We start from the raw sequence: 26,129 nt of genomic DNA, 5'->3' as shown, positions 1-26,129 counted from the left end.
CTTTTTAGAATGGCCTTTTATTGTCCCCAGCACAAGATGCACCTGTGTAATGATCATGATGTTTAATCATCTTTTTGATATGCCACACCTGTCAGGTGGATTATTATCTTGGCAGAAGAGAAATACTCAATAACAGGCATGAAAACACATTTGTGCATACAATTTGAGAGAAATAAGATTGTTATGTGTACGGAACATTTCTGGGATCTTTCATTCACTTTACATGTTGGGTTTATATTTTTGCTCGATGTATATATAAATATGTTGGTAGCATTTTATGAGAAAACCAACGGGTGCTCAACATGCCTCTCTATGTAAGGCATAATGGACAATTGAAATGAGGTTGTTAGGTCATGTGGTTGAAGAGCTTTTGAAATGTGAATATTGTGATCATGCACTTTGTTGACGGTCCCTAACTAGTTGCATTGACTGTGTGTCAGACTGCCTACGCCATTTCCATGTGATTATGAAACTCGGATCGAAATCGGGAAAATAAGACATGTGCAATGTTGTACACTTTTTTCCCTTCATAAAGAGCCTAACCTGAGGTATTTAGCTCAAAACGTCCTCGAGCTGTTGAAGTTTGAATTTCCGAATATCTGGCGAATATCGAAACTCAAACCTACTTTTCCACGGTCCTAATAAGCCAGTGCTCTCCAACCCTGTTCTTGGAGAGCTAACGTCCTGTAGGTTTTCGCTCCAAACTCAATTTAGCGCACCTGATTATAATAATTAGCTGGTTGATACAATGAATTTTACAACCGGTTTGGAGTGAAAACCCACAGAACGGTAGCTCTCCAGGAACAGGGTTGGAGAACCCTGGATTAGGGAATGCAATCCTAAAAGCATGTTTTTATGAAATGAACAATTAGAATAAGGTACAACATATTGTGAATCAAAACGTTTGTTAGGCTAAGTATAGCCTATTCCAGGCCTACTAGCCTAGATGTGAGTAGCCTAAATAGCCTAAGTCGATTTAAATAAATAGCATATCCATCCCTTTCAATATTAAATGTCAAAGGAATTGTTAAAAAAAATGGGGCAATGGTCGCATGATGGGGCTGTTAGACAAAATATAACACCGGATTTGGTCGATAGGCAACCGCTCTATCGTCAGTGGTGCTGATGAGAGTGATGCGAGTAGGCTACCACTTTAACGTTGGCTTGGATCCGTGCAGACCACGCCCGGTGCAAAAGACGAGACCTGCCGCTGATGCTAAGCGTTCGGCATATGCACGCTTCAAAAATCTATTCTCGTGCATCCCTCTCACTACAACAGCTGACCGTCTGGAGCCGGAGCCGCTTGGAATACTCTTAACATTTAAATTATAACGGACTGCATGGACATACTATTATGAAAATGTTGGCCTATTCAAGTATATTTATTTGTTCGTGTGCTATTTGAAGCAAGCAAACTCTCCGAGATGTACATAACCATTTTGTTTTAAATCGAAATTGGCCTTAAGCAAAAAGCAGAAAATTCTAATTCCTGCCAACTCTCAGTTTGTCCATTGCAAAAGAAAAGAGATTGTCGACATCAATAGGGTTTATGTTAGATTAAATAGTCTAAGGCAAAAAGTAACTTGGTTTCAAAAATATATATTTTGCTTTTCGGAGGCACATCAGATTCCTTTCTCACAATGGCCGATGCTAGCGCAGAATGTAACATCAAAGTGCTATGTCGCTTCCGTCCTCTGAATCAGTCCGAAATTATCCGTGGAGACAAATTCATCCCCTTGTTCCAAGGAGATGACACCGTCGGCATCGCGGTAAGTTGTTATTTCTGCTCATTCTTCTTTTGACAGATTTGTTGCCATTCATTTTAGTGATGATGATGATTATGATGATGATGCATCATCCAAAAAGGTGACGCAGGAGTTAGGCCTAGGTCTTTACAACCCATTACGCTACAAACATGATCACCCTCTGACTATTGGTCAAGTCTGGACACAGTTTCCCTGAAGTTCAGTCTTGTTGTATTGCCAGTAACTGGTTTGATGAAACCGTACAGACAGTAATTGTCATCCTCCTCCTCCAGCCCTCCTTGTCATCATCAAGTTCTCACATCACTTTCAGGAGTTGATGGCTGTAGCCTATAGCCTACATTCACTCAGATATACAATGCAGTTCATTAATTAATGTTGGTTTTCCGGAATAATTGTCAATTCACTTATTGCATGCATTCAACCCATTCAGGTAGTGGTAGACCCTAGTATACCATAATAGGCTGTATGTATGTATAATTTCTGATCAGCCAACAAAGCTTAACCTATCGATTATTGGGAAAGAGCTCATTGTGTGACCTGTGAGACAATAGGTCACTGGGCACAGACATCAGTTGAATGTCTAGTTTTGATTTACAATTGGTTGAGTTGTCAACTAACGTGAATTCAACGTTAAATGAACAAAAAATGTCCCCATGTCATTGGATTTAGGTCAATCAGTTTTTCACGTTGTTTCAGCGTCATCACATAGATTTTTTGTGTGTCGAAAATGACATGGAAACAAGTTAGTTCAACCAGTGTTTGCACAGTGGGATAGATCTGTCATCTCAAATAACGCAGATCACTTAGCATGTCTTTATAGGGCTGTGGTGATCGATGGTGATCCGTTTCAGAAAGGACATCCAATGGGCTTGACATTTTCAAAGGCTACGTCGCAAATGGCACTCTATTCACTATATAGTGTCCCATGGGCCCTGGTCAAAAGTAGTACATTAAAGATGCACTATGCAGAAATCGCTCCACCATTTCCTGGTTGCTCAAATTTGAGTAGTTTGCCTAATTTCAGTTTATGTGACAAAACAGGCAAGTATAGTGTTGATAATCATTGTACCATAACCCAAAATATTGTATTTTCAGCTGTTTGAAGCTGGTGTAATAAACCCGAAAATAAAAGACAACATTTAAGCACGAGAAACAGAAATAGCGCACATAGAACATATCTACTGCGTCTTAGACTTGCTTTCAATGAGAATGTCAGATTTATAACTCACATTTCTATATGAATTTGGTCGGGTCACCCAAAAAGTTACATGTTGCAGCTTTAAAAGGGAATAGGGTGCATTTGGGATGCAACTCAGGCCATAAATATCAGACTGTTATGTCAGACTGACTTACTGATCACTTCATCAACAAATCATCTGGCTTGGGTTGGACTAATTGGCCTGGATTGATCTGATATCGACTGGTATGTCCCATGTCATGAATAACATTGTAACGGTAATCCTCCTCCTCTTCATCAGACGAGGAGGAGTAGTGATCGAACCAAGGCGCAGCGTAGTGAAATGACATAATTTATTGAACACGACGGAAAAACAAACTAAACTTGCATAAACAAACAAAACAAATAAACGATGCAGACAGACCTGAACGACGAACTTACATATAACGTGAAGAACGCAATGAACAGGAACAGACTACATAAAACGAACAAACCGCATACAGTCCCGTATGGTGCAAACATATACACAAACACAGGAGACAACCACCCACAACGAACACTGTGAAAACGCCTACCTAAATATGACTCTTAATTAGAGGAACGCCAAACACCTGCCTCTAATTAAGAGCCATACCAGGCAACCCAATAAACCAACACAGAAACAGAAAACATAGAATGCCCACCCAAACTCACGTCCTGACCAACTAACACATAAAACTAACAGAAAACAGGTCAGGAACGTGACAAACATGTAGATTTTTTAAATCAAATCTAAACTGTGCTTTGCTTTTTAAGTTTGATTTTTAAAAAATAAGTGAAAAATAAGAGAAGAAACTGTGATTCATCCATGAAGAGCGTCCTAGTGGCCGGAGACTTTAATGCCGGGAAACGTAAATCAGTTCTACCAAATCTCTATCAACATGTTAAATGTGCAACCAGAGGGAAAAAAATTCTAGATCACCTGTACTCCAAACACAGAGACGCATACAAAGCTCTCCCTCGCCCTCCGTTTGGTAAATCCGACCACAACTCTATCCTCCTGATTCCTGCTTACAAGCAAAAATTAAAGCAGGAAGCACCAGTGACTCGGTCTATAAAAAAGTGGTCAGATGAAGCAGATGCTAAACTACAGGACTGTTTTGCTATCACAGACTGGAACATGTTCTGGGATTCTTCCGATGACATTGAGGAGTACACCACATCAGTCACTGGCTTTATCAATAAGTGCATTGAGGACGTCGTCCCCACAGTGACTGTACGTACATACCCCAACCAGAAGCTATGGATTACATGCAACATTCGCACTGAGCTAAAGGGTAGAGCTGCTGCTTTCAAGGTGCGGGACTCTAACCCGGAAGCTTACAAGAAATCCCGCTATGCCCTGCGACGAACCATCAAACAGGCAAAGTGTCAATACAGGGCTAAGATTGAATCATACTACACCGGCTTCGACGCTCGTCGGATGTGGCAGGGCTTGCAAACTATTACAGACTACAAAGGGAAGCACAGCTGCGAGCTGCCCAGTGACACGAGCCTACAAGACGAGCTAAATCACTTCTATGCTCGCTTCGAGGCAAGCAACACTGAGGCATGCATGAGAGCATCAGCTGTTGCGGATGACGCTCTCCGTAGCGGACGTGAGTAAGACCTTTAAACAGGTCAACATACACAAGGCTGCGGGGCCAGACGGATTACCAGGACGTGTGCTCAGGGCATGTTATTTACATTTACATTTAAGTCATTTAGCAGACGCTCTTATCCAGAGCGACTTACAAATTGGTGCATTCACCTTATGACATCCAGTGGAACAGCCACTTTACAATAGTGCATCTAGATCTTTTAAGGGGGGGGGGGGGCAGAAGGATTGCTTTATGTTATGACCAACTGGCAGGTGTCTTCACTGACATTTTCAACATGTCCCTGATTGAGTCTGTAATACCAACATGTTTCAAGCAGACCACCATCGTCCCTGTGCCCAAGGACACAAAGGCAACCTGCTTAAATGACTACAGACCCGTAGCACTCACGTCCGTAGTGAAGTGCTTTGAAAGGCTGGTAATGGCTCACATCAACACCAATATCCCAGAAACCCTAGACCCACTCCAATTTGCATACCACCCAAACGGATCCACAGATGATGCAATCTCTATTGCACTCCACACTGCCCTTTCCCACCTGGACAAAAGGAACACATTTTACATTACATTACATTTTAGTCATTTAGCAGACGCTCTTATCCAGAGCAACTTACAGTAGAGTGCATACATTCTATTACATTTACATTACATACTGAGACAAGGATATCCCTACCGGCCAAACCCTCCCTAACCCGGACGACGCTATGCCAATTGTGCGTCGCCCCCCCCACGGACCTCCCGGTTGCGGTCTACTGCTGCAACATCGAGAGCATCCTACCCGGTTGCATCACTGCCTGGAACGGCAATTGCTCAGCCTCCGAGCGCAAGGCACTTCAGAGGGTAATGCGTACGACCCAGTACATCACTGGGGCAAAGCTGCCTGCCTTGCAGGATCTCTACACCAGGCGGTGTCAGAAGAATACCCTAAAAATTGTCAAAGACCCCAGCCACCCCAGTTATAGACTGTTCTCTCTACTACCGCATGTCAAGCGGTACCGGAGTGCCAAGTCTAGGACAAAAAGGCTCCTCAACAGTTTTTACCCCCAAGCCATAAGACTGCTGAACAGGTAACCAAATGGCTAACTGGGCTATCTGCATTGTGTCCCACCACCCGCCAACCCCTCTTTTTACGCTACTGCTACTCTCTGTTCATCATATATGCATAGTCACTTTAACCATACCTACATGTACATACTACCTCAATAAGCCTGACTAACCGGTGTCTGTATATAGCCTTGCTACTCTTATTATCAAATGTATTTTTAATGTTGTTTTAATTCTTTACTTACACACACACACACACACACCTTTTTTTCGCACTATTGGTTAGAGCCTGTAAGTAAGCATTTCACTGTAATACCTGTTGTATTCGGCACACGTGACAAATACACTTTGATTTGATTTGATTTAGTGGCCATCAAAGGTGAGCATTTGCCCACTGAAGTCAGTTGCGACGCTGAACTGCAGTCAGGTCAAGACCCTGGTGAGGACGACGAGCACGCAGATGAGCTTCCCTGACAGTTTGTGCAGAAATTCTTTGGTGTATAAAACACACAGTTTCATCCGCTGTCCGGGTGACTGGTCTCAGATGATCCCGCAGATGAAGAAGCCAGTTGTGGAGGTCCTGGTCTGGCGTTGTTACACGTGGTCTGTGGTTTTGATGCCGGTTGGGCGTACTGACAAATTCTTTAAAACAACATTGGAGGCAGCTTATTGTAGAGAAATCAACATTCAATTCCTTGGCAACAGCTCTGGTGGATATTCCTGCAGTTATCCTGCCAATTGCACGCTCACTCAAAACTTGAGACGTCTGTGGCATTGTGTTGTGTGACAAAACTGCACATTTTAGAGTGGCCTTTTATTGCCCCCAGCACAAGGTGCACCTGTGTAATGATCATGCTGTTTAATCAAGTTCTATATTTGCCATGCCTTTAAGGTGGATGGATTATCTTGACAAAGGAGAAATGCTCACTAACGGGGATGTAAACAAATTTGTGCACCACATTTGAGATAAATGTTTTTTGTGCTTCTGGAACATTTTTGGGCTCTTTTATTTCAGCTCATGAACCATACACGTTGTGTTTATATTTTTGTTCAGTATATTGGTTCTGTGTATTTTTATTTTAGTATATATCTTTTTTAAACCCCCTTTTCTCCCCAATTTCGTTCAATCCATTTGGTAGTTACAGTCTTGTCTCATCGCTGCAACTCCCGTACGGACTCAGGAGAGGCGAAGGTCGAGAGCTGTGTATCCGCCAAAACACAACCCAACCAAGCCGCACTGCTTCTTGACACAATGCCCACTTAACCCAGAAGCCAGCCACACCAATGTGTCAGGGGAAACATCATACACCTGGCGACCGTGTCAGCGTGCACTGTGTCCAGCCCGCCATAGGAGTCACTAGTGCGCGATGGAACAAGAATATCCCTGCCGGCCAAACCCTCCCCTAACCCGGACGATGCTTGGCCAATTGTGCACCGCCCCATGGGTCTCCTGGTCGCTGCCGGCTGCGACAGAGCCTGGACTTAAAACCCAGAATCTCTAGTGGCACCGCTAGCACAGCCTTAGACCACTGCGCCCTCGGGAGGTCCATGTTTGTCCTGTTACACACAGCTGTGTTTCTTGCATATCCCAACTCCCCCTGAAACACCCACAATTTGGGTTACAGTGGCAAGACAAAGTACATGAACCCTTTGGAATAACCGGGATCATCAAATCATCAAATTTGATCTGATCTTCATCTAGCAATAGACAATAGACCAACATAGTGTGCTTAAACTAAAAACACAAATTATTGGTTGGTTGGAAAAAGTATGTGAACCCCTAGGCTAATGACTCCTCCAAAAGCTAATTGGAGTCACGTGTCAGCAAACCTGGAGTCCAATCAATGAGACGAGATTGGAGATGTTGGTTAGAGCTGCCTTGCCCTATAAAAAACATTTACAAAATTAGAGTTTGCTATTCACAAGAAGCATTGCCTGATGTGAACCATGCCTCAAACAAAAGAGATCTCAGAAGACCTAAGAATTGTTGACTTACAAAAAGCTTGAAAGGGTTACAAAAGTATCTCTAAAAGCCTTGATGTTCGTCAGTCCACGGTAAGACAAATTGTCTATAAATGGAGAAAGTGCAGCACTGTTGCTACTCTCCCTAGGAGTGGCCGTCTTACAAAGATGACTGCATGAGCACAGCGCAGAATGCTCAATGAGGTTAAGAAGAATCCTAGAGTGTCAGCTACAGACTTACAGAAATCTCTGGAACATGCTAACATCTCTGTTGACGAGTCTACAATATGTAAACACTAAACAAGAATGGTGTTCATGGGAGGATACCACAGAAAAAGCCACTGCTGTCCAAAAAAAACATTGCTGCACGTCTGAAGTTTGCAAAAGTGCACCAGGTTGTTCCACAGCGCTACTGGCAAAATATTCTGTGGACAGATGAAACTACAATTGAGTTGATTGGAAGGAACACACAATAGTGTGTGGAGAAAAATATCACAGCAAGCAACATCAAAACCTCATCACAACTGTAAAGTATGGTGGATGGAGCATCATGGTTTGGGGCTGCCTCAGGGCCTGGACAGCTTGCTATCATCAACAGTAAAATTAATTCCCAAGATTATCAAGACATTTTGCAGGAGAATGTTAGGCTGTCTGCCAATTGTAGCTAAACAAAAGTTGGGTGATTCAACAGGACAACCACCCAAAACACAGAAGTCAATCAACAACAAAATGGCTTCAACAGCAGAAAATACAACTTCTGGAGTGGCCAAGTCAGAGTCCTGACCTCAACCCAATTGAGATGCTGTGGCATGACCTCGAGAGAGCAGTTCACACCAGACATCCCAAGAATATTGCTGAACTGAAACTTTTGTAAAGAGGAATGGTCCAAAATTCCTCCTGACCGTTGTGCAGGTCTGAGCCGCAACTACAGAAAAAGTTTGGTTGAGGTTATTGCTGAGGGTCAACCAGTTATTAAATCCAAGGGTTTACATACTTTTCCCACCCTGCACTGTGATTGTTGACACGGTGTGTTCAATAAAGACATGAAAACCTATCATTGTTTGTGTTATTAGTTTAAGCAGACTGTGTTTGTCTATTGTTGTGACCTAGATGAAGATCAGATCAAATATTATGACCAATATATGCAGAAATCCAGGTATTTCCGAAGGATTCACATACTTTTTCTTGCCACTGTAACTGTCTTGCTCAAGAGCACAGCAACAGATTTTTTTGGACCTTGTTGGTTCCAGTATTCGAACCAGCAACGGGTTGGCTACTGGCCCAACGCTCTAACCTTGAGACTACCCTTCGCCCCTTACTTTAACATGTTGTAGATCTTATCGTAAAGTGAAGATATTATCTTAGTGTACTGAGTTTCTATCTTATTACAATGTACTGTAGATGATACAGTGGGATAACAGGAGCTCTACAGTAAACATGAGTGGATCTAGCTGGTCCATTCTTATACAGAGTTAATTGTATCTGAGGATTTGGATATAATCTAAAGAGTGGTCTTGGATCTTATTCTTATAACATTTGAGTCTTTTTTTGAAAGTCCCACTCCTTTTATTTATTTTTTGCTTTAGTGAAGAGATCGTGAAGCGTTAGAAAGACAGGGAAGGTGATTCTAAGGGCGATGGGCCGGATTCGAACCCATGCCGACTCTGGACCACACAGGCCACCGCTGGACCACACAGGCCACTTCTTTTAACATCTTGAATATTATCTTGGGATATAGCCCGTCAGTAGATGATGCCTGGCTATTCTTTAAAAGTGCCTTCCTCACCATCTTAAATAAGCATGCCCCATTCAAAAAATGTAGAACTAGGAATAGATATAGTCCTTGGTTCACTCCAGACCTGTCTGCCCTTGACCAGCATAAAAACATCCTATGGCGTTATATACACAGGCAGTTATACAGTTATACACAGGCAGCAAATATACACAGGCAGTTAGGAAAGCTAAGGCTAGCTTTTTCAAACAGAAATTTGCATCCTATAGTACTAACTCCAAAGAGTTCTGGAACATTGTAAAGTCCATGGAGAATAAGAGCACCTCCTCCCAGCTGCCCACTGCTCTGAGGCTAGGAAACACTGTTACCACCTATAAATCCACTATAATTGACAATTTCAATAAGCATTTCTCTACGGCTGGCCATGCTTTCCACCTGGCTACCCCTACCCCGGTCAACTGCCCGGCACCCTACACAGCAACCCGCAAAAGCCCCCACCATTTCTCCTTCACCCAAATCCAGATAGCTGATGTTCTGAAAGAGCTGCAAAATCTGGACCCCTACAAATCAGCCGGGCTTGACAACCTGGACCCTCTCTTTCTAAAGTGATCTGCCGAAATTGTTGCAACCCCTATTACCAACCTGTTCAACCTCTCTTTCGTATCGTCTGAGATTCCCAAAGATTGGAAAGCTGCCACGGTCATCCCCCTCTTCAAAGGGGGTGACACTCTAGACCCAAACTGCTACAGACCTACAGTGGGGAGAACAAGTATTTGATACACTGCCGATTTTGCAGGTTTTCCTACTTACAAAGCATGTAGAGGTTTCAGCTCCCTCCAAAGATTTTCTATTGGGTTCAGGTCTGGAGACTGGCTAGGCCACTCCAGGACCTTGAGATGCTTCTTACGGAGCCACTCCTTAGTTGCCCTGGCTGTGTGTTTCGTGTCGTTGTCATGCTGGAAGACCCAGCCACGACCCATCTTCAATGCTCTTACTGAGGGAAGGAGGTTGTTGGCCAAGATCTCGCGATACATGGCCCCATCCATCCTCCCCTCAATACGGTGCAGTTGTCCTGTCCCCTTTGCAGAAAAGCATCCCCAAAGAATGATGTTTCCACCTCCATGCTTCACGGTTGGGATGGTGTTCTTGGGGTTGTACTCATCCTTCTTCTTCTTCCTCCAAACACGGCGAGTGGAGATTAGACTAAAAAGCTATTTTTGTGTCATCAGATGGTCATTGGCAAACTTCAGACGGGCCTGGACATGTGCTGGCTTGAGCAGGGGGACATTGCGTGCGCTGCAGGATTTTAATCCATGACGGCGTAGTGTGTTACTAATGGTTTTCTTTGAGACTGTGGTCCCAGCTCTCTTCGGGTCATTGACCAGGTCCTGCCGTGTAGTTCTGGGCTGATCCCTCACCTTCCTCATGATCATTGATGCCCCACGAGGTGAGATCTTGCATGGAGCCCCAGACCGAGGGTGATTGACCGTCATCTTCAACTTCTTCCATTTTCTAATAATTGCGCCAACAGTTGTTGCCTTCTCACCAAGCTGCTTGCCTATTGTCCTGTAGCCCATCCCAGCATTGTGCAGGTCTACAATTTTATCCCTGATGTCCTTACACAGCTCTCTGGTCTTGGCCATTGTAGAGAGGTTGGAGTCTGTTTGATTGAGTCTGTGGACAGGTGTCTTTTATACAGCTAACGAGTTCAAACAGGTGCAGTTAATACAGGTAATGAGTGGAGAACAGGAGGGCTTCTTAAAGAAAAACTAACAGGTCTGTGAGAGATGGAATTCTTACTGGTTGGTAGGTGCTCAAATACTTATGTCATGCAATAAAAATGCAAATTAATTACTTAAAAATCATACAATGTGATTTTCTGGATTTTTGTTTTAGATTCCGTCTCTCACAGTTGAAGTGTACCTATGATAAAAATTACAGACCTCTACATGCTTTGTAAGTAGGAAAACCTGCAAAATCGGCAGTGCATCAAATACTTGTTCTCCCCACTGTATATCTATCCTACCCTGTCTTTCTAAGGTCTTCGAAAGCCAAGTTAACAAACAGATTACCGACCATTTCGAATCCCACCGTACCTTCTCCGCTATGCAATCTGGTTTCAGAGCTGGTCATGGGTGCACCTCAGCCACGCTCAAGGTCCTAAACGACATCATAACCGCCATCGATAAGAGACATTACTGTGCAGCCGTATTCATCAACCTGGCCAAGGTTTTCGACTTTGTCAATCACCACATTCTTATTGGCAGACTCGACAGCCTTGGTTTCTCAAATGATTGCCTCGCCTGGTTTACCAACTACTTCTCTGATAGAGTTCAGTGTGTCAAATCGGAGGGCCTGTTGTCCGGACCTCTGGCAGTCTCTATGGGGGTGCCACAGGGTTCAATTCTCGGGCCGACTCTCTTCTCTATATACATCAATGATGTTGCTCTTGCTGCTGGTGATTCTCTGATCCACCTCTACGCAGACAACACCATTCTGTATACTTCTGGCCCCTCTTTGGACACTGTCTTAACAACCCTCCAGACGAGCTTCAATGCCATACAACTCTCCTTCCGTGGCCTCCAACTGCTCTTAAACGCAAGTAAAACTAAATGCATGCTATTCAATCGATCACTGCCCGCACCTGCTCGCCCGTCCAGCATCACTACTCTGGACGGCTCTAACTTAGAATACGTGGACAACTACAAATACCTTGGTGTCTGGTTAGACTGTAAACTCTCCTTCCAGACTCACATTAAGCATCTCCAATCCAAAATTAAATCTAGAATCGGCTTCCTATATCGCAACAAAGCATCCTTCACTCATGCTGCCAAACATACCCTCGTAAAACTGACCATCCTACCGATCCTCGACTTCGGTGATGTCATCTATAAAATAGCCTCCAACACTCTACTCAACAAACTGCATGCAGTCTATCACAGTGCCATCCGTTTTGTCACCAAAGCCCCATACACTACCCACCATTGCGACCTGTACGCTCTCGTTGGTTGGCCCTCGGGTTACAGGTTATCTACAAGTCTCTGCTAGGTAAAGCCCCGCCTTATCTCAGCTCACTGGTCACCATAGCAGCACCCACTCGTAGCACGCGCTCCAGCAGGTATATCTCACTGGTCACCTCCAAAGCCAATTCCTACTTTGGTCGTCTTTCCTTCCAGTTCTCTGCTGACAATGACTGGAACGAACTGCAAAAATCTCTGAAGCTAGAGACTCATATCTAACTCACTAGCTTTAAGCGCCAGCTATCAGATCAGCTCACAGATCACTGCACCTGTACATAGCCCATCTGTAAACAGCCCATCTATCTACCTACCTCATCCCCATACTGTATTTATTTATTTATCTTGCTCCTTTGCACCCCAGTATCTCTACTTGCACATTCATCTTCTGCACATCTACCATTCCAGTGTTTAATTGCTATATTGTAATTACTTCGCCACCATGGCCTATTTATTGCCTTAACTCCCTTATCTTACATCATTTGCACTCACTGTATATAGACTTTTTGTTTTATTTAGTTCTACTGTATTATTGACTATGTTTTGTTTATTCCATGTGTAACTCTGTGTTGTTGTATGTGTCGAATTGCTATGCTTTATCTTGGCCAGGTCGCAGTTGCAAATGAGAACTTGTTCTCAACTAGCCTACCTGGTTAAATAAAGCTGAAATAAAAATTAAAACATTTAAAAAATAACACGGCTTTTATAACATCTTGGATGTAATCTCGAATTAACAGGACTTTTACTGTAAACTAGAGTGTATCTTTGTGGTCCATTCATCTTTATATAGTCTATGATCTGATCATACATCAGCCTGGTGTAATTATGAGTGTTGTATTGATTTTATATTATAGTACATAGGCCTACATCATCATTCATGAAAGGACGGCGAAACATACAGAGTGAATGAGTGAGGACACTTTGATCACACAGCACAAATGCAAATGGTAGAATTCATATTATTTACCCTAAAAAAAACAGCCATTAGGCCAATATGTTTATATTACTTATCATTGTAAAAAAAATATAATAATAATTGAAATGCATTGTGTACACACAGATGAATTCTTAGCCCCACCCATTCTACAAATACAAAGTACTGTAGCAGTGTGTAAACCAAAGGCTGACAATACCACAAAGATAATATCCAGGAAAATTGCCTATTTAATTACATTTAAAATGAATTCCAAGTACCACACACCCACTCTGTTCCTCTCCTGCTTCTCCTGCAGGAAGCTATCAAAAGCACTTGTGGTCTCCCTGAAGCTTATTGCACTGGATGTGTGTTGTTGGTTGGCTATCATACAAATGCATGTGTGTATCCTATTCCCTCCACATATGTCTCAGCCACTGGGACGGATCTCTTCTAGGGAATCTGTCAGTGAAGAGAGATTGTGTGTGTGTGTGTGTGTGTGTGTGTGTGTGTGTGTGTGTGTGTGTGTGTGTGTGTGTGTGTGTGTGTGTGTGTGTGTGTGTGTGTGTGTGTGTGTGTGTGTGTGTGTGTGTGTGTGTGTGTGTGTGTGTGTGTGTGTGTGAGAGAGAGAAAGAGAGAGAGAAAGAAAGAAAGTGTGTGTGGCGTATGTCCGTAAAGAGTAGTAGGGCTACGATACAGCCATCAGATTCATTTAGGATTAGGAACATCACAGACAACCAGAGACACAAGGGACCATTTGTGTGTGTCACAGCAAAGCCATCAGGCGGTTAGTGAAAACAAAAATTGACAGTGTCGCTTTGATGGTCTTAAAATGGTGGTGGATTGTCATTGTCATTGTTGGCCTTGCTACCTCCGTTGTCCTGTGCGAGGCTCAGTTGGTAAGGCCATGACGCCACTAGCAAAGTAAAGATTGTGTGTTCATTTCCTGCCGGAATCACATAGGTCAATAATTCGGTTCATGTGCGGATGAGTCATGTCACCGGTGTTTCTCCAGTTCTTCATCAGCATACAGCAGCAGGGTAAATTGAATGGTGCCTGTGGGACCCCGGCCGCTGTTCCTCTGGCAAGAATATTCTCATCTCATCCTGGGGACAGTGGAGTATGCAGAGGGTGTACTCTGACTTGGGTATCTGAGTGTTCTTGTTAACAGCGGTGTAGACAGAAGCATACATGCACACACAGAGACAGACGCACGCACACACTCCAACACACACACACAAAATAACCTCTGTGTTCTTGTTTGTATTGGGTCGTAGCGTGACACACACACCTTTTTCACACGATGGCTCCCCACAAGCATTCAACATAGCTCATGCTCAGACAGCAGCTCTCCCCATTATCGTGGCCTTGAAGTGCAGTGGGAGGTAGCGTTTCGATTTAGTTTCCATTTATTGAATAGTTTCTTGAATTGATTTGCTTTTGGTTTGAATTGGTTTGCGATTGCTGTTGCTGTTGTTGCCATCAGTATCTCACATAGGCTATACAAGGCCTGATGGGGGACGAAGACAAGTAGCTTCCTAAAACCACATGAAATTGCAAACCTTGCCTGTGAATGTTACTGAAGAGTTTTTCTGTTCACCTTGCTGGCTGCTCAATCCTTGTCCCTAAGTGGAAGGCTCAGGGTTTTTCGATTTTAGGTTTTCTTTGTAGGCTACATTTATCCAGTGGCTTACATATAGCTTACTTCTATATTTCTCTTTGTATGCCACTGGCTTACATACTGCAGCTTGCTGTCATACAGTATTTTTACCCTCTGAGTCACCTGCCTGCTGAAAGATCCATATGTTTCTCCTTTAATTTTCTCAGACAGATGGAGTATATACTTTCCCTTTGCTGTGAGTTGAAAATAATTAATTCAAACAACTTTATTTGTCCCCTTGGGGCAATTCATATGCCCATTAAATCTCATGAGGGACGCAGAACCAAATCTCACGTGTGCTGGCCATGCCAGCCACTATCACGTTTCAAGATAAGACCCAGATGCAGACAACGTCGAATTAACAACAGTTTATTAATCCAACGGGACAAAGGGCTGTGAGACATGGGTTTAACTCTGGACACATGAAGGGTGGGTTGTATACGAAGGGTACGGGGCAACAGAAGACGAACAGCAGGGGGCTAATAATCTTGGAGATGGGAAACGGGCCGATAAACCGGGGGGAGAGTTTGCGGGATTCCACCCAGAGGGGCAGATCCCGGGCGGATAGCCATACCTTCTGCCCGAGACGATACCGGGGAGCCGGGGTCCGATGGGAGCCTGGGTGGCAGTCAAGCCTGGAGGAATGGGCCCAATCCAGGACCGCGGAGTGGACAGCGTCAGGCACAAACATTCAGTTATCTGGGCCCCCCCAGAGTTCGGCTGGGACCGTTGCGACTCCCGGACCTGCTTCCCTATTCCCCAGCTGAGTGCCAGTCACCAGGCACGAGGTAGGAAGGATGGTCTCGGGCTCCGGGGTGGTAACCGTGGGGCTATAGCGGCGAGACAGGGCATCTGGCTTGACGTTCTTGGACCCCGGCCGGTAAGAGAGGGAAAAGTTGAACTGGGTAAACAGCAGGGCAGATCTCGCTCTTCAGGCTCACCCTGCATGTCGGGTTGGCTGGTTATGTCACAGTTAATTGTATTTGAGCAGCTATACCTATGGCACTTGAGGCTGCTGCAATTATAGTATACTACATTAACCAAGTAGAATTATATTATAAATGTATCCGTGTAGCAAAACAGAATGTAAGCTCGCAAGATTTGTACAAGGCTATGTTGCCTCTGCTAGGAGGCTGAAACTTGGTTGCAAGTGGATCTTCCAGCAAGACAATAACCCCATAGCACACATCAAACTCCACAAAGAAATGTTTAATTGACCACAACATGATACTTTTGCAATGACCATCTCAGTGTCCGGACAGTCTATAAGCCATAAGCGCAGACGAAGGATATCAAGGATCTGGAAAGATTCTGTATGGAGGAATGGTCTAAGATCCCTCCCAATGTGTTCTCCAATCTCATAAAACATTTTAGAAAAAGGCTCAGTGGTGTTAACCTCGCAACGGTAATTTTGCGGAGCATTGAAACCAGGGGTGCCAATCATTTTGACCCGTCCTTTTTCGATTTTAAGTATTTCTTGTTCAACAAAATCTATTTGCCTGAGCAATTGTACTGGTATTACATTCGCATACAATATAGTTCAGTATTTGTATAATTTATTTTATACCGTTTTCTTTGCTCATCTTTATCAAAGGGGGCAATAATTTTGGACCTGACTGTATCTCAATAATACAATGATTCTCTCCCATTGCTTCAGAAATGTGCATTTATTTCTAATGTCATGCCCATGCCAACACCAGCAACCGATCTGAATGTCAATGAGCTACACCATAGAGAGAGCTCGTACCTTCTATAGCTCATGGAACGATGAAATAGTATGAATAAATAATGTTTCTAATGAAAAAATGTCAATCATTATTTTAATATGTTGGTAACCCGTTGTATAAAAGTAATAATATCCTCAAAACCTGGTGTTTGGTGGATATATTGACACGGTTTGCTGTCCCGAGATGAAGGCATTATCACTTAAGCATCTATTTAACTAGAGAGGAGATGTGTCAATAGTTTTTAATTAGGACATAGCAGCATCCATCCTGTCACGGCTCACTGCCATTCTCACTCACTGCTCCAAGCAGAACAGAACAGAACTATAATTACCACAAGTGGGGAGGGAGGGATGGAGAGAGAGAGAGAGAACATTGAAGGGAAAGGCTGTCATTAATAAAAGAGAGAGAAGAGAGAAGGAGAAAGAAAGAGAGATTGAGGAAGCGAGACAGAGAGAGAGAACGGTCCCGGATACATAGAGAGAGAGACCTCAAAGGGAAAAGCTCATTAATTCTTAGGTGCATACTACTAACAACTAGGGGAGAAGAGTACCCTCAGAGATTGGTGTACCCATAGAGATAATGGAGTGGCTGCGGATCCCCGGACTAAAGATCCCGAAGCCTCTGACATGTGCGGATCCCGTTCTGTGCATCCGAAGACGTGGATGTCGATTAAGGCTGCCCCTCGCACCTCTGATTCAGAGGGGTTGGGTTAAATGCGGAAGACAAATTTCAGTTGAAGGCATTCAGTTGTACAACTGAGTAGGTAACCCCCTTTCCCTTTCCTTTATTCTTTACTTTACACACAGCCTCTGCTCTACTCGTAGAGAAGAGGCTACTCTGGCGAATGGTGCTCAACTGGTGATCTGAAGTTAGTTTAAAGCTGAACCAATGTCTGCAAGATCACATAATGATAATATTCTCCATAACAGAAGCGAATATAATAGTGTAGTATAACAATACTGTAAAACAAAAACATTGCCTTTTTCTCTAATGTGGCCAAAAGTCAACAGTGCGTGCCACTAGGGGAAATACACAGGTAGGCTATGCTCAGTGACGTAGTGGAGGGTAAACTCACCTTTTTATTTGTGAAATAGCGTTTACTCACCTTTCTGTTTGGTTCATTATCGTTTACCCACATCTTATTGCATTCCCAGCGTTGATCAACACTCTAAACGTTGTCAACAGCACATTCATTCACCACTCTGTCCAACAGCAAATCTCCTTCCACGGCACATGCCGGGACGTGAAATGAACTACCTCAGCCCAGAATGACCAATGCTGGCAAGTGGCGTGTAAAGACGCCACAGTGGGCTTGTGCCTGGACATGAGGCAATTATTTTTAACATCGCTCGTCTCCTGCCGTTTCGACACACAAACAAAAAAAAAACGACTCTTGGAGAATGAATGTACAACTGGTAAATAGTCGCTGATATTTCAGCTAGCTAGTGGCTAGCTAGTTAACGTTAGCTAGTTAGCTCAAGGGCTCTGGCTACTGTTAGCCAGTTAGCTAGGTAGAACTAGCTAACTAGAAGGGTGAAGTTAGAAGCTAATGTTAAATGGAGCCTGACCTCCGCAGTAGCAGTTGACTGAAATTAAGATAGCTGTAATCTTAAATTTTCATTACAGAGAGTAGTGAGAGAGACAGTGGTGAGACAGGCTGCAATGCAGAAGGCAGAGGAGACAAACAGAGAGGAAGCAGGCAGAGAGAGACGTTAGTAGTACGGTGGTTCCCAAACCTGGAGTCCGGGACCCATGTGGGGTCCCCTGTAATTAAAATGGCGTTCCCTGAGAGAATGTGTCATCTTATCAAATGCATAAATATGTATATATATATATATATATACACAGTTGAATTTCAGATGTTTACATACACTTAGGTTGGAGTCATTAAAACTCGTTTTTCAAGCACTCCACAAATTTCTTGTAAACAAACTATAGTTTTGGCAAGTCGGTTAGGACATCTACTTTGTGCACGACACAAATCATTTCCCCAAATTGTTTACAGACAGATTATTTCACTTATAATTCACTGTATCACAATTCCAGTGGGTCAGAACATGGGGGAAAATATCATACTTTTTGGAGAAATGTCCTCTGGCCTGATGAAACAAAAATAGAACTGTTTGGCCATAATGGCCATCGTTATGTTTGGAGGATAAAGGGGGATGCTTGCAAGCCGAAGAACACCATACCAACCATGAAGCACGGGAGTGGCAGCATCATGTTGTGGGGGTGCTTTGCTGCAGGAGAGACTGGTGCACTTCATAAAATATATGGCATCATGAGGATGGAAAATTATGTGGATATATTGAAGCAACATCTCAAGACATCAGTCAGGAAGGTAAAGCTTGTTTGCAATTGGGTCTTCCAAATGGACAATGACCCCAAGCACACTTCCAAAGTTGTGGCAAAATGGCTTAAGGACAACAAAGTCAAGGTATTGGAGTGGCCATCACAAAGCCCTGACCTCAAGTCCTCTAGAAAATGTGTGGGCAGAACTGAAAAAGCGTATGCGAGCAAGGAGGCCTACAAACCTGACTCAGTTACACCCGCTCTGTCAGGAGGAAAGGGACAAAATTCACCCAACTTATTGTGGGACGCTTGTGGAAGACTACCCGAAACGTTTGACCCAAGTTAAATCATTTCAAGGCAATGCTACCAAATACTAATTGAGTGTATGTAAACTTCTGACCCACTGGCAATGTGATGAAATAAATAAAAGCTGAAATAAATAATTCTCTCTACTATTATTCTGACATTTAACATTCTTAAAACAAAGTGGTGATCCTAACTGACCTAAGACAGGGAATTTGTACTGGGATTAAATGTCAGGAATTGTGAAAAACTGAGTTTAAATGTATTTGGCTAAGCGGTATGTAAACTTTCCGACTTCCACTGTACACACTGAACAAAAACATAAATGCAACATGTAAAGTGTTGATCCCATGTTTCATGAGCTGAAATATAAGATCCCTGAAATGTTCCATATGCACAAAAAGATTTTTTCTCTCAAGGTTTGTGCACAAATTTGTTTAAATCCCTGTTAGTTAGCGTGCGTCTGACATTCAGTCAATGCAACTAGTTAGGGACCGTCAACAAAGTGCATGATCACAATATTCACATTTCAAAAGCTCTTCAACCACATGACCTAACAACCTCATTTCAATTGTCCATTATACCTTACATAGAGAGGCATGTTGAGCACCCGTTGGTTTTCTCATAAAATGCTACCAACATATTTATATATACACCGAGCAAAAATATAAACCAAACATGTAAAGTGAATGAAAGATCCCAGAAATGTTCCGTACACATAACAATCTTATTTCTCTCAAATTGTATGCACAAATGTGTTTTCATGCCTGTTATTGAGCATTTCTCTTCTGCCAAGATAATAATCCACCTGACAGGTGTGGCATATCAAAAAGATGATTAAACATCATGATCATTACACAGGTGCATCTTGTGCTGGGGACAATAAAAGGCCATTCTAAAATGTGCAGTTTTGTCACACAACACAATGCCACTGATGTCTTAAGTTTTGAGGGTGTGTGCAATTGACATGCTGACTGCAGAAATGTCCACCAGAGCTGTTGCCATAGAATTGAATGTTCATTTCTCTACCATAAAATGCCTCCAACATTGTTTTAGAGAATTTGGCAGTACGTCCAACCGGCCTCACAACCGCAGACCATGTGTAACCATGCCAGCCCAGGACCTCCACTTCCGGCGTCTTCACCAGCGGGATCGTCTGAGCCCAGCCAAACGGACAGCTGATGAAAATGTGGGTTTGCACAATCAAATAATTTCTGGAAAAACTGTCAGAAACTGTCTCAGGGAAGCTCATCTTTGTGCTCGTCGTCCTCACCAGAGACTTGACCTGACTGCAGTTTGACATTGTAACTGACTTCAGTGGGAAAATGCTCCCCTTCGATGGCCACTGGCACGCTGGAGAAGTGTGCTCTTCACGGATGAATCACGGTTTCAACTGTACCGGGCAGATGGCAGACAGTGTGTATGGCGTCATGTGGGCGAGCGGTGTGCTGATGTCAACGTTGTGAACCGAGTGCCCAATGGTGGCAGTGGGGTTATGGTATGGACAGGCATAAGCTACGGACAACAAACATAATTTCACTTTGCATGCAATTTGGGCTAAAAATAAGTATGCTCCATAAGACTGTTCTTTCTGGGGGTAGTTTTTGTGCCCATTTCTCTCTTTTTATGTCACAAGTCTGTTCTGATGTCTGGTTATGCCAAGGGGAGCGTTAACCCTTACATCATTCCCTGTCTGGCCATGGTGTCATCTGAGGGCATTTAGCTTAAATATCCATATCAGAGCACATGTGCATGATGTGATGTATACACACCCCTGGACTCAGAAGAACTGATAGTGGAACATGAGTCAGATGAGTATCTGCAGGCGGATTTGAGTCGTTCTCTTTCTGTCTCTATGTTTGAGATCACCCCTGAGATGCATGGCTTAAGCCGGTTGTACACGGCACGATTTTCCAAATCCTGACATCGCTAAACCCTCTCACATTTAAACAACCATCTCTCCTGTTGCTCTTTGGTCTTGCCAACGTAGTGGTGCTCACACTAAACGATGTGGCAGAGACGGGGGTCACACGCGATTCTTCACTCGGTCTTTCAGGATTCTAGATACCATGCTGTCTCGCGAAAACAATGATGTGATGATGTGATTCGATTTAGCATGGCTACAGCGAGCTGTGCTCAAAGCAGCCACGAATGTTTTCCGCCAGACATTCACGCTTGCCGTACAGAGTTGAAATATCTAGCCAACATTTTGAAATGAATAACTTTGCCTGTGAACTTCGGAGCTGTAACGATTTGACACTTTGGCTTCGATTAAAGGCAAGTACAAAAGCGTACTAACGGTGGTCATCGCTCCTTCCTGAGAGTCTACACATTATGTGTGATGCGAAACAATGTCATCATCTCACTGGCTTCTTCTCTGGCGAGCTCTCATTGGCTATCGGTCATCACCGTTCTCAAAACTTGTCGTTGCACATCTCACACTACAAGAGCATTGCAGATTAAATCAAGCATGTTTGAAAATATCGGGACGTCTGGTACTGCTCAAAGACGAGATCGATATCCCTCAGATTGCGTCTCTGACCCGTTCACATTATACAAGCGTCGGTGGTCGGCCGAGCGGCCCAAATCGTGTAGCGTACACCGGCTTTAAGCTTCTTAGCAACAACACCAACCCAGTATTTCTCACTCTTTATTTACCACCTCTCCTCCTTCTCTCTATCCCTCCCTCTCTCCTCCTTGTTCCGAATGTTCCCCTTGCCTAATAAGCAACCCCTTTACTGCAGACTGAAGCAAATCCCTATCTGTAGGCTGAATTCAATCTGTTTTTGTCCTAATGTTTCAGATTCCTTTTGAGATTCTTAGCTTCTTGACAAGAACAACGTGGTCACCCATTTTCTCTTAACCTCCTCTCCTTCTCTCTTTCCCTAACGCTCTTCTCCTCTTCCTTGATATTCCTCTTGCCTAATAATCAAATCCTTTACCAAATGTAGTTAAAGTGGGAGATACTGTATCTTCGGGCTGGCTGAATGAAATCTGTTTCTGAATGAAATCTGTCCTACTGTTTGAGATCTCTTGAGATGCTTCGCTTCCTGGCAACAACAACGCGGTAGCCTATTTCTCTCTTTTTCTTCTACCTCCTCCTTCTCTTTTATCCCTCCCTCTCCTCCTTTTCTCTATTGCTCCCTCGATTTCTGGTTAATTAAATTCTCTGCCTCGTTCTTTTATGAAAGTGATTCTGTGTAACAGTGTTCACCTTTAATGAATACAACACTGCTCACTCAACTAGGGCCCTGTATAATTTTCAAAGATGATGATATTTCTGTTCCAACACATTTAGCTGGCGGCATTAGCATATTAATGTTGATGTAACACTATTGATTATAACACACACACACGCGCACACACACACACACGCACGCACACACACACACACACACACACACACACACACACACACACACACACACACACACACACACACACACACACACACACACACACACACACACACACACACACACACACACACACACACACACACACACACTGTCACGCCCTGACCTTAGAGAGCCTTTTTATGTCTCTAGTTGGTTTGGTCAGGGTGTGATTGGGTGTGGGCATTCTTTGTCTTGTTTTCTATGTTTCTTTATTTCTATGTTTTGGCCGGGTATGGTTCTCAATCAGGGACAGCTGTCTATCGTTGTCTCTGATTGGGAATCATACTTAGGTAGCCCTTTTTCCCTCCTTTCAGTGTGGGTAGTTATCTTTGTTAGTGGCACTATAGCCCTGTAAGCTTCACGGTTGTTTTTTTCGTTTGTTGTTTTGTTGGCGACATTTTAAATAAAAAGAGAAATGTACGCTCACCACGCTGCACTTTGGTCCACTTCTTTCATCGGCCGTGACACACACACACACACACACACACACACACACACACACACACACACACACACACACACACACACACACACACACACACACACACACACACACACACACACACACTCACTATGGGGTGAATATGATTGTAGCACATTTATTATCCTCACTGTCTTGTTCTGGTGTGATTTATGATCAACCACCATATGTACTGTAGTCACAAATGGGGCTTAGATTAATGATATAATATGATACAGCTTGTTAGCTTCTCATGTCTGTTTGGTCTATCCATGCATGAAAAGTGTGGCCTATCCCATCTGCAGCTAGCTATCCATTATTTTCCTGCTGCTGCAATCTGTGTTAATGTAGCTTGGAATCCTGAGTATCACTTATTGCCCACTATTATATTGTTTCAGTGTAGTGAAACAGTATAATAGTGAAACAAAGATATAATTAGTTGGGATTCCAAGCTACATCAACACACTTCATTGAAACAATTGAGGGGTATTCCCTTGGATTCCAGGCTAGGCTAGTGTCGATGATCCATTATAGAAGGGCTTGGATTTCTGGATAAGAGCAAGAGGTTGGCTAGATTAGATCTCTCTAGCTAGCCAATACAGGGCCAGTGTGCTCACAAACAGAGATTTTCTGTAGGTTTGGCTTCTCCATGCATTTAAACTGTAGCTTGATTTCTTCAAACCAAGCTGCTTACCTATTGCAGATTCAGTCTTCCCAGCCTGGTGCAGGTCTACAATTTTGTTTCTGGTGTTCTTTGACAGCTCTTTGGTCTTGGCCATAGTGGAGTTTGGAGTGTGACTGTTTCAGGTTGTGGACAGGTGTCTTGTCACGTTCCTGACCTGTTTTCCTTTGTCTTGTATTTATTTAGTTGGTCAGGGCGTGAGTTGGGTGGGTTTGTCTATGTGTGATTTTCTATGTTGGGATTTTGTGTTCGGCCTGGTATGATTCTCAATCAGAGGCAGCTGTCAATCGTTGTCTCTGATTGAGAATCATACTTAGGCAGCCTGGGTTTCACGTGTATGTTTGTGGGTGTTTGTCTTTCGTGTCAGTATTTGTACCACACGGGACTTTTCGGTTGTATTCTATTTGTTATTTTGTTTCAAGTTAGTGTTCAGTTTATTTATAATAAATTATGGACACTTTCCACTCTGCGTCTTGGTCCGATCCCTACACCTCCACTTCAATCGAAGAGGAGGAAATCAGCCGTAACCTGTCTTTTATACTGATAACAAGTTCAAACAGGTGCCATTAATACAGGTAACGAGTGGAGGACAGAGGAGCCTCTTAAAGAAGAAGTTACAGGTCTGTGAGAGCCAGAAATCTTGCTTGTTTGTAGGTGACCAAATACTACCAAATACTTTTCCCACCATAATTTGCAAATAAATTCATAAAAAATCCTACAATGTGATTTTCTGGATTTTTTTTCTCATTTTGTCTGTCATAGTTGAAGTGTAACCTATGATGAAAATTACAGGCCTCTCTCATCTTTTTAAGTGGGAGAACTTGCACAATTGGTGGCTGACTAAATACTTTTTTGCCCCACTTTACCTATTCCCCATATTGTTATTTTTTCTCTCCTTTGCACCCCAGTATGTCTACTTGCACATTCATCTTCTGCACTTTCTATCACTCCAGTGTTTAATTGCTAAATTGTAATTATTTTGCCACTATGGCCTATTTATTGCCTTTCCTCCCTAATCTTACTACATTTGCACACACTGTATTTGTTTTTTTCTATTGTGTTATTGACCGTCGTCCGGTTGTCCAGGCTGGTGGATCTAGGCAGTAACTTAGACAGACGTTAATAACGCACAACACTCATGAAATACATCATTACATTTATTTTCCAAATGAGTGGCGTTGTGGCACAAACTGGTGGTTGTATGGGGAAGTTGTTTGTGTCAAGTGTCAAAGAAAAATTAAACAAAAATGAATTAAAACACAAACAAAAGATATACCTTAATCATCTCATGGACTATATTCTATATATGTCCACGGTCTTGGCTAAATTACTCTATCATGGCATTTTGTCTAATGTCATATTTAGGGCGATCCTACTTCGTGGTGTGTTGCTTAGGGCACTATCCTAAGTTGATAAGTACATGATGAGTCTACATGTGTAAGGCACTAGCTTTGGACCGTCTACAGGGATGGCCTATGGACCTCTGGGGAGAAACTTGTGATTAATGCACCTGTAGAGTTTAAGGGGTTTCTGGGTAAATGTTCAACTTTACCAAGACTGGTATTTTGCTCGGGCCCTTAAGTGATCCTAGTATAAATCCTCATTAAATGTTCTGTTGTACATGTACGCTTATGCTTACGCAATGGCACATGCCAAGGGAAAGAAAACCAAGAATCCTGGTAGGCTACAACCTGTTCAGAATGAGTCTGACTTCATCAGATAATTTCAGTGTCAATTACCGTGTGTCAGACCTCAAGCCATAAGCCAAGGGGACCTGTAGTCGTTTTACTACAAGTCAATGTGTCTTACACCATTGTAGTGGCGATAGGTATGAAGGAGTCTATTTCATAGCTATGTTATCCACGGAGGAGCTAACCTCATGACGGAAGTACTCTATATGCACTGAACCAGTCGTACACAGTGTGATCATGGTTCATGACTTCTAACAACTTCCCTCCTGAATGGAGGGTTCTATTTATTAGCGGCATGTGTGTTAATCATCAGAAGAGTGTTTTGAAGAGTTCCTTCCAAGTGTTGCAATCTGAGTGACTACTACCTCTGTCACTGTTATCAATGGCAATTCGACTTGTTAGGTCTCTAACCTTCTCACTGACTGTGGGTGGACTGACTGTTGCAGGCATTGGTACTTGTATCCAAGGGGACCAGCTATCCTACCGATTTATTCCGAAATGTTATCCTACTGGAACACATGATTAGAGCATTTTAATAGTTGCATTGTATTTGAGACTACACATGGCAAGGAATGATTATGGTTACCATTTGATTTTGGAGGTGGAAAATCCACTGGACTTCTTCTACGACCAGTGTGGGACACCTCAGTGATATCTCAGATGTATTC

General features: G+C 43.1%; 1 protein-coding gene across 1 annotated transcript in view; it reads left to right on the top strand.

The window, feature by feature from the left end:
- Positions 1-1,144: 1,144 nt before the first annotated feature.
- The window catches only part of LOC129814833 (kinesin heavy chain-like), a 139,548-nt gene continuing 114,563 nt past the window's right edge, over positions 1,145-26,129 (top strand). The window contains exon 1 of the mRNA XM_055867907.1: positions 1,145-1,769. Within this exon, the coding sequence (XP_055723882.1) occupies positions 1,641-1,769 (129 nt within the window). The 5' untranslated portion in view covers positions 1,145-1,640. The remainder of the gene's footprint in view (positions 1,770-26,129) is intronic.

This window comes from Salvelinus fontinalis, chromosome 18, assembly GCF_029448725.1.
Source record: "Salvelinus fontinalis isolate EN_2023a chromosome 18, ASM2944872v1, whole genome shotgun sequence".
Classification (NCBI taxonomy): Eukaryota; Metazoa; Chordata; class Actinopteri; order Salmoniformes; family Salmonidae; genus Salvelinus; species Salvelinus fontinalis.
Note: the sequence above shows the minus strand (reverse complement) of the source record. Positions and strands in the feature narration are given on the sequence as shown.